This window comes from Macrotis lagotis, chromosome 3, assembly GCF_037893015.1.
Source record: "Macrotis lagotis isolate mMagLag1 chromosome 3, bilby.v1.9.chrom.fasta, whole genome shotgun sequence".
In the NCBI taxonomy this organism is placed as follows: Eukaryota; Metazoa; Chordata; class Mammalia; order Peramelemorphia; family Peramelidae; genus Macrotis; species Macrotis lagotis.
The window spans coordinates 16,523,300-16,538,556 of NC_133660.1; the positions used below are offsets into that span (position 1 = coordinate 16,523,300).

General features: G+C 39.7%; 1 protein-coding gene across 3 annotated transcripts in view; it reads right to left on the minus strand.

Moving 5' to 3' along the window:
* Positions 1–228: 228 nt before the first annotated feature.
* MSR1 (macrophage scavenger receptor 1) overlaps positions 229–15,257 on the minus strand; it is a 39,553-nt gene continuing 24,524 nt past the window's right edge. For all 3 annotated transcript variants that reach the window (XM_074228174.1, XM_074228175.1, XM_074228173.1), the window contains 5 exons: positions 13,928–14,114; positions 12,111–12,188; positions 4,615–4,722; positions 2,001–2,051; positions 229–694 (listed from right to left, as the gene is read on the minus strand). In XM_074228174.1, the coding sequence (XP_074084275.1) occupies positions 693–694; positions 2,001–2,051; positions 4,615–4,722; positions 12,111–12,188; positions 13,928–14,114 (426 nt within the window). In that variant the 3' untranslated portion in view covers positions 229–692. The remainder of the gene's footprint in view (positions 695–2,000; positions 2,052–4,614; positions 4,723–12,110; positions 12,189–13,927; positions 14,115–15,257) is intronic.

The following is a 15,257-nucleotide window of genomic DNA, read 5'->3' on the forward strand; positions in this document are numbered from 1 at the left end:
AAGCATCTCTAATGAAGAAAATTTCGGTATCTCTTGCATCATGCCTATATCAGAAAATGGATATCAGTTGCTAACTTTAAAAATCTGAAATGGATATATTACCATCCATTCCAAAAACTTTGAAATAGAACCCACAATTTGGAGTCAAATATTCCTTTTCTTTCCATGATAATTGTTTTCAAGCTCTTTCCTTTTTGGGCCATCTTAAAAAACTATCAAATTGACATGATTTTAGAAAATGCAATTAATTTAATGACATGGTATTTTTATTGTTTTCAAAATGTGTTGGTACAGCAGTAGGTTTATCTTTTCATGTTAGAATAAGACGGAGGTAGCAATTACCAGCAGACAAATCCAGCTCAGATTGGCCCCGGGGGATTAATAGAGCTGAGTCAGAGGACCAATGATTAAAGCTGGCATGGCAGAGGCAAGAGAGGAGAGACCCTGGGAATCAGTCATTAATAAACCAAGGTCACACACGTTGAGGGTCAGGGAGGCTAGGAATTGACCCTGCAGAGGCAGGGTCCAATGTCAAGCATCACATGAGGCAGAAGTGAGCACAAACCCTGGTTTGGTTCATCTGACCAATGGACTCAATTTGGCAGCAGGGAGAGGCATCTTGAACCCAGAGCCATGAGAAGCAGGTCTGTTTGAGGATCAGAGAAGTGGCTGCTAGTTGTCACGGCCCAGTCTCCTGAGGTTAGGGAAAAAATATACATTGTAGAATGTGTCAAGTATCCTCCAGGCTCCAAAGTGAAACTAAAAGGTAGCCCATTTTGCCAACACAACCACCCTCCTCTCTGAGGGACATCTTGAGGGCATCCTTCCAGCCTGTTGGACAGGATGTGCAGAGGGAAGGGACTGGGCTTGGAATCTAGTCCTTGGGGAATTTCAGCCAATGACCAACTTTCTCAATGGCCAACTCTCTCAATGGAATGGGTCTCCCTCTCCTTAACTGCAAAGTAAGCAGTCTGTACTCAATGCTCATTCTTGAGGGGGGGAGTAGCACCTTCCATTTCTATGGCTCTAGGTCTATATAGGGAGTGAGGGAACATTATGGTTAGAGTGCTTGGCCTGGAGTCAACAAGCCCTGAGTTCAAATGCAGCCTCAGACACTTACTGGCTATGGGATCCTAGGCAAATCATTTCACATCTGTCTGCTTCAGTTTTTTTCATTTGTAAAATGGGAATAGTAATAGGTCCTATCTCCCAGGGTAGCTGTGAGGTCAATGAGATAATAATTGTAAAGTTCATCACACAATGCCTGGCACATAGTAGGTATATTATTGTTGTTAATATGATTGAAGGTCAGTCATTACTTCCTTTTTCTTCAACCTCTCCTCACATTCACAGAATATCCTAGGGCAGAAGGCATTGGAGAATCAGGTAACAAAGACTTTGAGTGTCTAGTGTGCACAAGGGGCCATGACACAGTTCCCAAGGAGGAATTCCTCCAGGCTTTCATGTCCAAAGGCTAAGCCAAAGAGTGTCTTCTGACCGAATGAAACCCCCCTTTCCTGTGGACCAGGACTCTTGACCTGGGACAGGCTAGAAAAGCTCAATCTTGCTACTTTTGATTGGTCAGTATTCATGGGAAGATGGGAGCTGAAGGGGGGGGGGCGTGGATTGAACTGAAACTCAAGGGGACCTTGGGGAGATAACACTCCCCTCCTTGACCAGGAAAGAATCAATTGTGTTTCTTCATCCTTCTGGAAGGAAATTCATGGAAATATTTCTAGGAACTGAATTTCAAATTAAAGTGCTAATGGACAATTTCCATTCAACCTAGGTCCTGCTCCCTCAGACCTAGAATTTCTTCCTGTCTCTCATTTTGATTTAGAAAATACTGGTTGACAAGGTAGGCTTGGGTATAGCTGAGGAAGCTGAGGTTTATGACAGAGTTCAAGGAGGATTTCCCTTAAGTCCCCATCTGGGCTAAGCCAGTGCCAAATATGATTGCAGAAAGCAAACCCAATTCCGAGACACTTAGAGATACTTACAGAACATTCGACTTCCCTTTTCTCCTTTCTGCCCTTTCTGCCCAGGAGGACCTTCAAAATAAATTTATATTTGCTTCAGAGAAATGACGGGGTGGGGGAGAGAGACCTTCATCAAGGGCAGACTCTTAGAGTCCCTCAGAGTGTGGGCCCAACTAAGGAGCCAGACAAAGTGGGTTTCTGTTCCACAGGGCCACCCTTCCTTCATCCTGGTTGCATATGGGACCCAGAACCCAAGTCTATCCCCTGTCTTCTGCTATTCAAATGCTCTACCCTTAGACATGATTAATACTATGACCTCCAAGGTCTGGATTTGGAGGAAGCTGAGTGACCCCAAACAAGTTACTTAACACCCTGGACCTCAGTTCCCTATCTCTAAAATAGGGCTAATAACTGTGATAGTGAGCTCCCAGGGTTGTCCCCTTCATGCTTATAAAAGACTTCATAAACCTTAAATGTTCTGCATGAATGTTTGCCATTATTTTATGGGTTATGCTGCAAAATAAGGCAATGCGTAGAACATTGGTCCAGAATTCAAGGAGATCTGAGTTCAAATCAAAGCACAGATATTTTTTAGCTGAGGGACCCTGGACAAGTCACTTCACCTTTGTTTCCTCATCAGTTAAATACAGATGGGGGCTGTTAAGCAAATCAAAGGAGATAATCAATATAAAGAGCTTTGCAAATTTCAAAACATTATATAAATAAATGCTATTATTATCATTATCATCTTCACTTTTAAAGCACTCCCTAGTCTCCAGTTCCCCAGCCTCCTGGGCCTAAAAGACAACTTCCATTTTAGTAGGGAATCACCCCCTTTATTAGTACTGGGCAGAGCAAAGGAATACTGGGGTAAGGACCATTGAAGTTGAAGATTTCTTTTTGCTTTCTTCAGTTAACCACAGGCCAGAGGGTCTGGATAGAATGGTGAAAGGGATATAGATTTTTGAGTCAGCCTCAGAAGCCATTAGGTCCAACCTCCTCCTTTTGCAGATGAGAAAACTGAGGCTGAGAGGTTAAGTGACTAATTGCCCTGGGTCACAGCACTGTCTTAACTCAGGTCTTCCTGATTCTAATGGGGTCCATTCTGCACCCTAAGCTACCTAAAAGCATCTACACTTTGAATCCTGGCTTGACTTCCTACTTCTGTGTGACCTTGGGGTAATCATTTAACTTCTCTAGATATTCTAGGGGGTGGAATGGCTCAGAGTTTAATGATCTGATGTAAGAGGCCCCAGGGAAAACAGGTTTTACCGTTCATGGAGAGGTGTTTCATACCAAGGATGGACTTTCAGAAGAATTCATCTATTCCTTTCCACAGTATCTCAGTGGATATAAGAAGGGAATGTGGGCAGAAGAGATCAGTGGAATGATCTAGCCAAGTCGCAATTCAGAGTGCTAAGTATGCCAGCTTGACCAGAAATCTTGGGTGGCATTTCCTCAGCCCTGGCTCTTAGAATATTCATGTCAGTCACTTGAGGAAAGACATAGATAGTTTGATTGATAGGCAAATGATGAGAACAGTAAGGGGGAAGGAGGGTGGATAGAGTTAGGAAAGTCTGAGTTCAAATCCTACCTCAGATACTTCCTTGTGATGTGACCCTGGGCAAGTCCCTTAAACTCTGTGAATCTCAGTTTTCTCAATTCTACATGGGAATGATAATCATGGTGTAAGCTTCCAAGGGTGCTGTGAGGAGAAGCAAGGGTGGGCATACATGGAAAGTGCTTTGTGGACCTTAAAGTACAAAGTTCATGCTGGCTCTGATGATTATGGACTCAAGACTGGGAGAGAAAATCAACTGATATTCATTCTCAGGGTTCAATAAGGATTAACAGAGGAAAAAGTGAAGGTTGAGAAAAATAAGGGAAGACTGGGTGGCTGTTATTGTTTTAAAGATCAGTTTATAAATTCAAGTAGTAGAAAACAGGGTTAGAGAATCACTCATCTAGGAATTTCGAATTCTGTGCATTTCAATGGAAATGAGACAGACACTCCCAAATGAAAGGAAATCTTGCTGCTCAGTCTAATCCAACTCTTTATTATATTATTCCCTAGCCTCCTGGGCCTGGAAGATAACTTCAGTTTCAATAGGGAATTCATATTGCTATTGTTCACAGGTGTTTCTTGGTAAAGACACTGGAGTGGTTTGTCATTTCCCTCTCCAGTGGGGATTAAGATGAAGAAGTTAAGGGGTTTGCCCAGGGTCACACTACTAAGTATGTGAGGTTGGTTTTGAGCTCATATTTCCATGATTTCAGGTCTAGCACTCTATCCACTGAACTATCTAGTTGCCTCCTAAGATGATCTTAGACTTTATTGACATAACTCTGGGATCTCCTTTTGCCATTTACAGCCTAAGTATACCCCTCTAGAAAATGAGAATAATAATCCTCACTACCTCCACCCCCCCCCCAAATCTCTCAGAGGAATATGGTAAGGAAAAGCCTTAGAAACTTTCAAGTACTTTAGAACACAGCTCTCACCAGGATTCCTGACTAATAACCCTATCCAAACCAACACTTTCCTTCCTTCTCCTTCCCTCATTACTCCCCCGCCCCCCATAGCTCCCACATTAAATCCCATTTGTTCCTATGGAGTGACTGCCAATCACAGTACCTTGTCTTCCAAAGCTCCCCGGAATACCAGGATTTCCTCTCATCCCTTGGGGGCCTGAAAATCCCCTGTCACCCTTTAGACCTTTAGGACCTGAAAAACCTGGAGGACCTGAGGAAACCAAGGAAGGAAAAGAAAGTGACCCAGGGTTAGTAATTTATCCTGTAGGGACCAAAGTAGGCCATGGCAACTCATCTACCTGAGGTGGGAAGGGTGACACCTTGGTTAGCAAATCACACAGATAGAAAGGTTGACCAACATATGATAAACCATGAGAACAAATAGAAAGAAGTCAAACACATAACCCCTGGACCCAACCATCCTTCCAGATTCTGTGGACAGGGTTTCAATGAGTCAAGTAAACCATGCTGTGCTTGGCTCACACTTGTCAGAAAGGGAGATTTCAGTCCAAGATAAGGAAAAATATCCTAAATATTAAGAGATATCCAGAATTGTAAGGGGCTTCCTTGGGGATCTGGAGAATGAAGAATTAAAAGAAAGACTTTTCTGAACAATCTTTTTAGTTGAAAACATAGCTAAGATCTCTGGCCCTCCAGATCCCTGATGAGATTTCTAAACATAATAACTGAATTCACTGGCTTTTCAAGCTGAATTGCTAGCAAGGTCAGGTAGGTGCTATACTCATGCTTTTCATTTGAAAAAAATTTGTTCCTTTTCTGATGAAACCTCAGCTGATCAATACATTGATTAAGGGAGAAAGCCTTGGCGGGGGAAAAGACAAGATCAGAGAGAATCCCAGGAGATTAACCAGACAATTTTGGTTACAAAAAGTTGAAAAATTTTGCACAAACAAAATCAATGTGGTTAAAATTATAAGGGGAAGTTAACTGGGAAAAATTCTTTCAGTATTTATTTTTGATAAAAGTCTAATATCCAAAACAAATAATAAATTAGTACAAATTTGTAAGAGGAGTCATCTTCAATAGGAAAAAATCCACCAAAACATAGGAACAGTAGTTCTCAAAATAAGAAAGGCAAGCTCTCAACCATAATATGAAATGATTTTCCAAATGACTAATTATTAGAGAAATGGAAATTAAAACAATTATGTAGTTCTAACTCATAGCCTTTTCCCATCCAGGTGAATTCCTCTGGACTTCATCATGCTGCTACACCACATATGCCTCCCTCATTTTCCTCCTTCCTCCTTTGCAGCTTCTTTTTATATGCTACCTTCTTCCATTAGTTTGTGATTTCCTCCAGGACAAGAATTGGTTTTTGTCCTTTTTTGAATCCCTAGCATTTTACAGAATAGGTGATTAATAGATATTAGCTAGTAATAATAATAAAGAATATTTATTGACAGATTGACAAAGATAACAAAAAAAGACAATTGTTGGAGGAGGTGTAGGAAAATATGTATACAGATACAACATTATCACTGGAACTGAGAAGTGACAGAATCATTCTAGGTAAGTAATTTGGAACTATATTCAAAATTTGGCTAACTGTGTATCCCTCAATATTCCCACTATTAAGGTGATTCTCTGAAATCAAGACTATAAGGAAACTACCTATATATCAAAAATACAAACAGTCATTTTGTTATAGAAAAGAACTAAAGTGGGTGTCCCTGGATTGGGGAAGAACTGAACAAATAATAGTAAATGAATATAATGGGGTTTTTTCTTGCACCATAAGAAATGACAAAAAGGATGAATCCTGAATGATCTTTGGGGATTCCTATGAACAGAGTGAAATGAACCGAAATAGCAGAACAATTTGTACAATGGCTATGAATCTGACCTTTAACTAATTTGGGAAGGAAGAAGAATATTTTGAGGGTGGGGAGATAACAGCCACCAACACTTGGATTGGTAATAATATATGTCTTTAAAAGGAGGATAGGATGTTTAGTGAAAGAGGTAGAAGAAGTATTAACAGAGGGCAATGAGGTATTCTGATTCTTCTACAGTGACTAGGGAGTCAGAGGTTATGAGAGAGGTGTATTCAGTAAAGGCAAGGGTGGTAAAGAATGGCATGTCATGGGTATGTTTCAGTGAGGGTTAGATGAAAAAAAGTCTGAAAGAAAAAGTTTTAAGTTGAAAGGAAACTTATCTATTATGTAGCAGGCATTCCAAAGGTCACAGTGCAAAGGAATACATGCAGTGGAACATTACCAGGGATTGAGGTGGGTATAAGGTTGAGATGAATAAAAATAAGTGAGTAGGCAGTTGGGGATGGGAAACGGGATTTATAAAATTCATAACTAGAGGGTTCAGAATCTCTGGAGTAAGGTGAATATCAGGGTATGGGAACATACTAATGACTGAAGAATGACTCCAGGCAGAGTATGAGTGAATAAAGAGGTTCAGTGAGGGAGGGAGATGAATACTCCATCCTCCATCAATGTGGTAGTGGCTTTGGGGGCTGGGAGAACTGAGGAGGTCTACAATACAGGAGGTAGGAGCAGGCAAAACTCTGCATAGGAGCCTGGTTAGGAAGTGAGGATACCTTGACTACCCTGAAGAAGAACTCAGATGGAAGGTCTTGCCTCCCTTCAGTGCAGCCTTGTGCCAGAACTAACTCTGGAACAAGGCTTGATAGAGGCAGTGGGTGTCTAAAGAAACCAGTTTGGCTTAAATATAGATGCATATAGAAGAATTTTTAATTAGTCTGGGAAGATCTGTTGGAGCCAGATGCTGATAGGATTTTAATGTTAGACACAGATGCATCTCTTTATTGTTGTTATTATTATTATTTGTACCTCATTCTCATAGAGGGCCATGACATCAGGAATGTGATGTCTTGACTTGCAAGTCAATTGGATTTAAGAGAGACAGGACTGCAGTCAACAGCCTTATTTACTCTGTCCTCCAGCATCCTTGGAGTCCAATGGCCAGATATAGATCAGGATGACTAGAGTTGGCCCCAGATACAGTGGGAGACATTGGCTTTTTCCAAGTTTTAAATAGTAAGGAATCACTTGAGTAGAAAGTTGATGTGGTTATACCTGTGCTTTAGGAATTTTAAATTGCCAAAGATTTGTAGGGTTCAGTGGAAAAGGGAGACAGCAGAGAGAGGGGGGAAAAGTTAGAGGGCAATTGCCATAGCCCAGGTGAAAGAATATTGGTGATCTGACTCAAGATGGAGCCTCCGTGAGAGGAGAAAAGGAAATGGAGGTATGGAGGAGGCAGAATTAATACACTTGGTAGTTAACTGGATATGGAAAGTGAAAGAGTGAAGAATTGTGGATGTTCCCAGAAGCAAGACCTATGCAAAGTAGATCCCTTAACAGAAACAAGAAAGATAGGAGCAAGGGTGGTTGTAAGGGTAAAGATAATAAGGTTGAGTTTGAGATACCTAAGAGACATCCCAGTGGAACTGTCCAACAGTCACTCAGAGATATGAGACTGCCACTGAGGCAGCAAATAACCTTCCCCCTCCTGACTTGAACTATACTGAGTTAAGAAGTGAAAGAGCTGACCTGGGGCAACCTGAATGGCCTTTTCCCTCAGATGGATTGTTCCCAGTGATCTAGCACTGGAATTTTTTTTGTTATTCTTCCTCTGTTTATTTTATACATTTTCTTTTAAATTCAGTTCAGACTAAATAGGAAAAGTTAAAGAAGTACTGGTTTCTTGAAGGCTATTTACTTAATAAGATTTTAGAGATGAAAAAAGTTCCATCTGTGGAAAATTATCTCCCAAATCAAGTTGAATTTTTTCCATTAGACTTCTTTAGAACATTTACTTATTAGTTCTCATTTGAGGTTCCTATTAAAATGAAAATATGTGCCAGTAATCCCTGCTACTAGAAAACCTGGGGTTAATGGATTGCTTAAACTCTCAAGGTTTTATTTATTTAATTATTTTATATTATAATAATAATCTTATGAGAGTAAACATACCACCACCCCCCCAGACCCAAGAAGATGAGAAACCTTAAGAATATTGAGAGAAAAAAATGTACTTCAGTCTGTGTTCAGATTCCAATGGCTCTGTCTCTGGGATGAGTTGCCTTCTTGATCATAAGTCCACAAAAGAATCTACTTCAATACTTTTCCCACAGTTGCTATCACTAGCTGTATTTCCCTCCACTTTATTCCTACCCACTCTCATTTATTCTATTCTCTCTGTCCTTTCACCCTGTCCTTGTTCGAAAGTGTGTTGTATCTGACTACTCTTTCCCATGATTTTCCCTCTCTTCTATCACCTACTCCCCCTTATCCCATTCTTTTCTTTTCATTTTTCTCTAGGGTAAGATAGATTTCTATACCCTATTAAGTGTGTATGTTATTTCCTCTCTGAGCCATTTCTGATGAGAATGAAGGCTCACTGATTTGCCTTTGCCTTCCCCTGTTCCACTCCATTGGGGAAAAAAAGCTTTTTCTTCACTTCTTCACTCTTATGTGAAATATTTTAGCACCTTCTTCCTCTCCTTTCTCTTCCTCCCAGTACTTTTTTTTACAACTCATTGACTCCATCATTTTACTATATTATACCATTATATTCAGCTCCTTCCTGTGCCCTGTCTATATATGCTCCTTCTAACAGCTCTTATAAATGAGAAAGTTCATATGAGTTATCAGTATCTTCTTCCCATGCAGGACTTCAAACAGTTCAGCAGCATTAAGTTCCTAATAGCTAATCCTTCTCGTCCACCCCCCACTTTGGTTCACCTAAGTCCTGTACTTGGAAATCAAACTCTCTGTTCCACTCTGGTTGTTTCAATAGGAAAGTTTGAAAATCCCTTGTTTCATTGAAAATCCATCTTTCCCCCTTAAAAAGGATGTTCAGTTTTGCTGGGTACTTGATTCTTGGTTATAGGCCAAGATCTTTTGCCTTCTGGAATATCATATTCCAAGCCCTGTGAGCCCTTAATGTAGATGCTGCCAGATCCTGTGTAGTCCTGAATGTAGAGTCACAGCAGTTCAATTGTTTGTTTCTGGCAACTTTTAATATTTTCTCTTTGACCTGGGAGTTTTTGAATTTGCTATAATATTCCTGGAAGATTTTCTTTGGGGATCTTTTTCAGGAGGTGATCAGTGAATTCCCTCAATTTCTTTTTCACACTCTACTCCTAGGGATCTCAGTGCAATTTTGCTGTATTATTTCTTGCAAAATGAAGCCTAGGCTTTTTTCCTGATCATGATTTTCAGGTAGCCCAATAATTTTTAAGTTATCACTTCTGGATCTGTTTCCAAGATTGGTTGGTTGGTTGTCCAATAAAATATTTCACATTTTTTTGTAATTTTGGAGGGAATGATTTTGTTTCTTCCTAATTTCTTGCAAAGTCATCAGCTTCTTTTAGTTCCATTCTGCATTTGAAAGATTTTTTTTTCAGAGAGCTTTTTTATCTCCATTTCCAACTGGCCAGTTCTGCTTTTTAAGGCCTTCTTCTCCTCATTTGCCTTTTGTGTTGCCATTTCTATTTGGCCTAAACTGATTTTGAACATATTATTTTCTTCAGTATGTTTTGTATTTCTTTCACCAAACTGCTTATTTGGTTTTCATGATTTATCTACATCACTCTCATTTCTCCTCCCATTTTTTTCCTCTACCTCCTTTAATTGCTTTTCAAAGTCTTTTTTTGAGCACATCCATAGCCTGAACCCATTTTTAATTTCTTTTAGAGGTTTTGGATACAGAAGCTTCAATTTTTGCCATCTTCTAAATCTTCCATGGGACCAAAGTAATTTTCTATGGTCAGATTGTTCTTTTTCTTTTGTTTGCTTATTTCTTCAGCCTATGATTGATTTATGACACTTTCAAGCTTTGGGGGATTTTTGGGACACCCCACTGGGACCTTAATTCCTCTAAAGTTTTATGAGAAGCTCTTGCCTATGTTTTGATATGTGGATGACCACATGTGCTCCCCTCTGCCCTGGAGCTGTGGGAATGGTCCCTGCTCAGCTACGGTAGTATGGAAACCCACACTGCACACTTCAACCTGGATCTGAGTGTGGGCACACAACAAAGTCCTGCCTCAGGGAGAGAAGAAAGACCTCTGCAATCTCCCCAGACCCTCTTACCATCTGTGGGCTGCATTCTGGAGGTAAAGACTGGCTTCCCCAATTCCCACTGTAAGTTCTCACCAAAAGGCTGCTCTGAGGCCAGCACTAGTTCCTCACTTACTCTGGTGTGACAGAGTTCTCTCACCTCCCCTTCAAGCTGTTCCTGGTGATCCCTGGGCTGCACTATGCTGCAGCTATGACTTTTTCCAGTCCCTGGTCCCAATGAAACAGACCTTTCCTATGGAACGTCTAAGTTGTCTTGGACTAGGAAATTGTATCACTCAGTCTTTCTGTGGGTTCTGCCCCTCTAAATTTTGGCTAGAGTCATAATTTAATGACTTTTGGAGTTTTGGGGGGAACAAGTTTCTGGGAATTCCTGTCTTCATGCTGCCATCTTGGCTCCACCCCCAGCACTGGACTTTTGGCAAAGGAGCATGTAAAATCAGTTCTAGTTCTCTGATGGGGCTTTTGTGACCCCAGAGAACATCTTGCTCATTATTTCTAAGGGAATCTGTTACTGTTATCTTGTATCTCTAATAACTGACCCAGTGCCTTCCTTGAATTCAGGAGATGTTGAAAAAAATGTACATCAAATTGAATCCTGAGTTTCTCTTTTGAGTGTAAATATTGAAAATATTGATTTATTATTATTTACTCATAAGAGTTTGGGTTCTTCCCATATAATGTAAACATTTGCTCACATATACCTGTGTGTATATATATATATATATATATATATATATATATATACTCAAAACTTTACCAAATCTCTTCCAAATTGACATCAGTTTAGGGTCAATGAAATAGCAAGAAATCTAGTTATAGCATTTGCATTTGAATCTCACTTCTGCTCCATATGAGTTTCAAAAATAATTTCAGCTCTCTTGGAAAATTCAAAATTTTTTTTGATAGTACCTAAAATTCCTTTAAGTTTGAGACTCTATGACACCAAGACTTCAGGGAGATACTGAAGTTGTCCATAAGCTACCCTTTCTCTGGCCTAGTCTACCAATGCACCCAAACCAAATTGGACACTAGGAAGCATGAAGCCATTTCTCAGTGTTCCTTCCAGGTATTAGACACTTGCTCTCAACTGGAGGCAGACCCATATGTCCCCTCAGTTTTCCAAGGTCCTTCAGTTCTTATAATCTGATATAAAACTTTGAAAGCCCTTGTCACAGAGTCTGCCATCCAGCAAGTCCTTGTTCAATGTATATTTTCTTTCCTTCCCCAGCCATAAATCAAATACCATCTTACCTCTCCAAATTGTATTTCCTTCAGTTTTTTTCTCTCTCAAACAAGAGTGGATGCTCCCTGAGTGCAAGACTGGTCTCCTTTTTCTCTTTAAATCCCCAGGGCATAAATCCTTCACACCCAACTCATCTTAGGGAATCTTCATCCTTCTTGGATGATGCAGGTATAAGTGGATCCCTGGACACACTTCTCAACAGAGTCCCACCTACTCTGCTTTATTGAGAACATCTAGACAGGGTTTTTTCACATGCAGTTGACATTCACCTACCTGGTGGACCAGGTAAACCAGGAATACCCACTCCTTGAGGACCTCTCTCCCCTTGTTCACCTTTTGGTCCAGGAGGGCCTTAAAAGAAAGGGGTGATAATTACTAGTCATGATTGGTAATCAGACACATATACACAGCCCTAGAACTGATGGAAAATGGCAGTCCTCCTCCCAATTAAGAGGCATTGCTCCCTCTTGGAATATGTCAGAAACTTTCCAGATCCTATTTTTTATCTACCTTTCACTCACTGAATGTAAGGTTGAGACTGGGTGGCATTGAGGCTAGAGATTGGTTAGAGTTAGGAAGAACCAAGTTCAAATCTTGCTTCAGTCATTTATCATTATTTCCTACCTAAGTTTCTTTCTGTAAAATGAAGAGAGTAATAGCTCCTATCTGTCATGGTTGTTCAAATGCTCAGATAAGAAAACATATATGAAGTATTTTCAATCTTAAAGCTCTACAGAATATTTATTATTGTTATTATCATATGATATTATTGTTGTGGCTGTAATTAACTCATGCAAGCATCTGAGGGCTTCCACTAACTGGTTCCAACAGCCCACTGACAAACAGTTCCATTGGAACTAGGCAACCCTTTTTTGGGATATAAATGACTCCAAACTCAGTCATCTCTAGAAACCTATTGAGAAAATAAAACAACTTGCTATTACCTTCAATTAATGTTTTTCAAAGTCATTGAATGTTACCAATCCTTTAGTCTAAGGTCATTATTTCCTACTCCTACAAACCCCACCATTCTCATTCTGGTAGTCTATCTTCCGGCCAACATCCTTCAATCAAAAAGACATAAGTTTAAATCCAGCTTCAGACATTTTCAATCTGTTGGACCCTGAGCAAGTCATCTTGCCTCTATTTACCACCAGTTCCTCAAGTGTAAAAGGAAGTTAATAATAGCACTTTCTCTTCCAGAACTGTTGGAAAAAAGGAGATCATATTTGTCAAAAACTTCTCGCATAGTAAGCTTGGTTCAATTCTTAACCTTCCTCATCTTTTCAAAAGCCATTAGAAAAAGTTCCCCTTTTTCTTGCACTTCCCACCTCCTGCTGAGAATTAATGGAAGAATCTTCAAGTTGAAAAGCATCTGAGATATGCCAGAATTTGATCAATACTGGTCTAGTGTCCCTTCCCAAAGTCACTCCTGCTTATGCCCTCAGGGACCAAGCAGAACAAGGTCAATTCCCCTTTTAGGACTGCTCTAAAACAAGCAACCTCCTTTCCCCTGCCATTCCAAGCTTTGCCAACTATAGGGTGGGGGTGGGGTGGAACAGTGGCAGGTCTCCCCTCTTTTCCAAGAGGTTCTCCATTAAGGAAAGAAAGTTGCTTTTTTAATACATTGGTTTTGGAGAATCACTCATTCATAAGAATTATTGTACTATCTTCAGCTGAGGGAGGGAAAGGAGAGTTATTCAACCCTCTCTTCTCCTGATTCAAAATCATTCAATGTCACCCATAGTCAATTGTCATTATGCATATTAACCAACCTGCTGGGATCTATTGAATCTCTCTCTGCTATGTCATATGACAGCAGAAACTCTGTCTATCTTTGGATTGTGTCAGATTTTTGCCCTATTCAGATTTCAGTTTTGGTAAGTACTAACCAGAACTGCTCAAAAATTCAGTTCCCCTTTAATAGATTGCTTCTTATATCAGGACATCCCCAAGGATTTAGATGACACCATTCCATCCCATTGACAAACAGTTCCATTGGAACTAGGCAACCCTTTTGGGGATATAAATGACTCCAGACTCAGGCATCTCTAGAAGCCTATTGAGAAAATAAAACAACTTAATATTACCTTCAATTAATGTTATGTTTTTCAATGTCATTGAATGTTCCCAATCCTTTAGTCTAAGGTCATTTGTGATGTTCGACAAAAGTTTCATTTCTTCTTTGATTTCCTGCTTTATATGGTTCAGTTGCTCTTTCAAGATTATAATTTCTGCCGATGTATTGAACACATGCTCCTCCAGCTTCTCAGTCTCCTGAAAAGCATCATGGAGGAATCAGCAAAATGGTTTTGTCAGATGAAAAAAATGAACAATTTGTTTATTGGGGATTTTTCTTTAAGTTTTATATTATATATGCTATATAAATATGCAAGCTATGTAATACTATATATATATAGCTAGAACTTTTTATAAAGCTTATACTCTACACTCCTATATTCGACCAGGCTATTAGTCAATAAGTATCTATCAGGTACCTACTACCTACCAGCCCTGTGTTGATTCCAGTACTTTCTTTACACACAGCAGAAATGTTTAAAATATGAGTTTATTAATAGAAAGGTTGCCAGAGAAGATTAAAAGCATATTTTGAACCCTAAAGACTGCTAGGTCTTTCCATCTGACTTCATCTTCAATAGCAGCAACAGCAGCTCCATATTCTTGACTCTTTCCAAAGTACTTTTGTGTATAAAATTATCTCATATAATCCTCACAATATCCCTGGGAGGTAAGTACTATTATTATCCTAACTTTGCATATGAGGAAACTGAGGCTGAAGTTGTGCAGCAATCATAGAGCTAGTAAGTGCTTAAAGTGGTATTTGAAAGCAGAGCTTCCTGAGAAAAGCAACACTTTATTTACCGTTCTCCCTTCTCCCCCTGCCACTCCCAGTGGTCTTGACTTGTGGTGGAAATTTATTTTTGTCATTTCCCCTATTATAATAAGAACTTCCTTAAACCAAGGTCTAACTTACATTCCTTATTTGTCTCTGGAACACTTATATGTAGTTAGTGTCTAAAATGTTTTTTCTGCAATAATTCATGTTCTACTGAGGAAAGAAAAAGGATAAAAAGAATGATGAGAGATGGTGGAAAATGAAATAATACCACAGCGTCCCTTTGAAAAAAAGATTCAAAATATTTTGAATCTTCCCCCTTCCTCTGTTTTTTCTATAAAGCCTTTTAATAAGTAGAGTGATTGTTGATAATGTCAGTGAAGGCACTCCCTCTCCTGAGAATCCTAGATCTTGAGAAACTTGGGTAAAATGAGATCTTGGAAGACCCTTAGTTGAAGTACTACCAGAATGGGAGTTTCCTTTACAATCCATTTTAGAAGTAGTTAGAGAGTCTTCTTGAAGCCATTCAGTGAAGGGGCAATTCATCACCTCTTTTGGCAAAT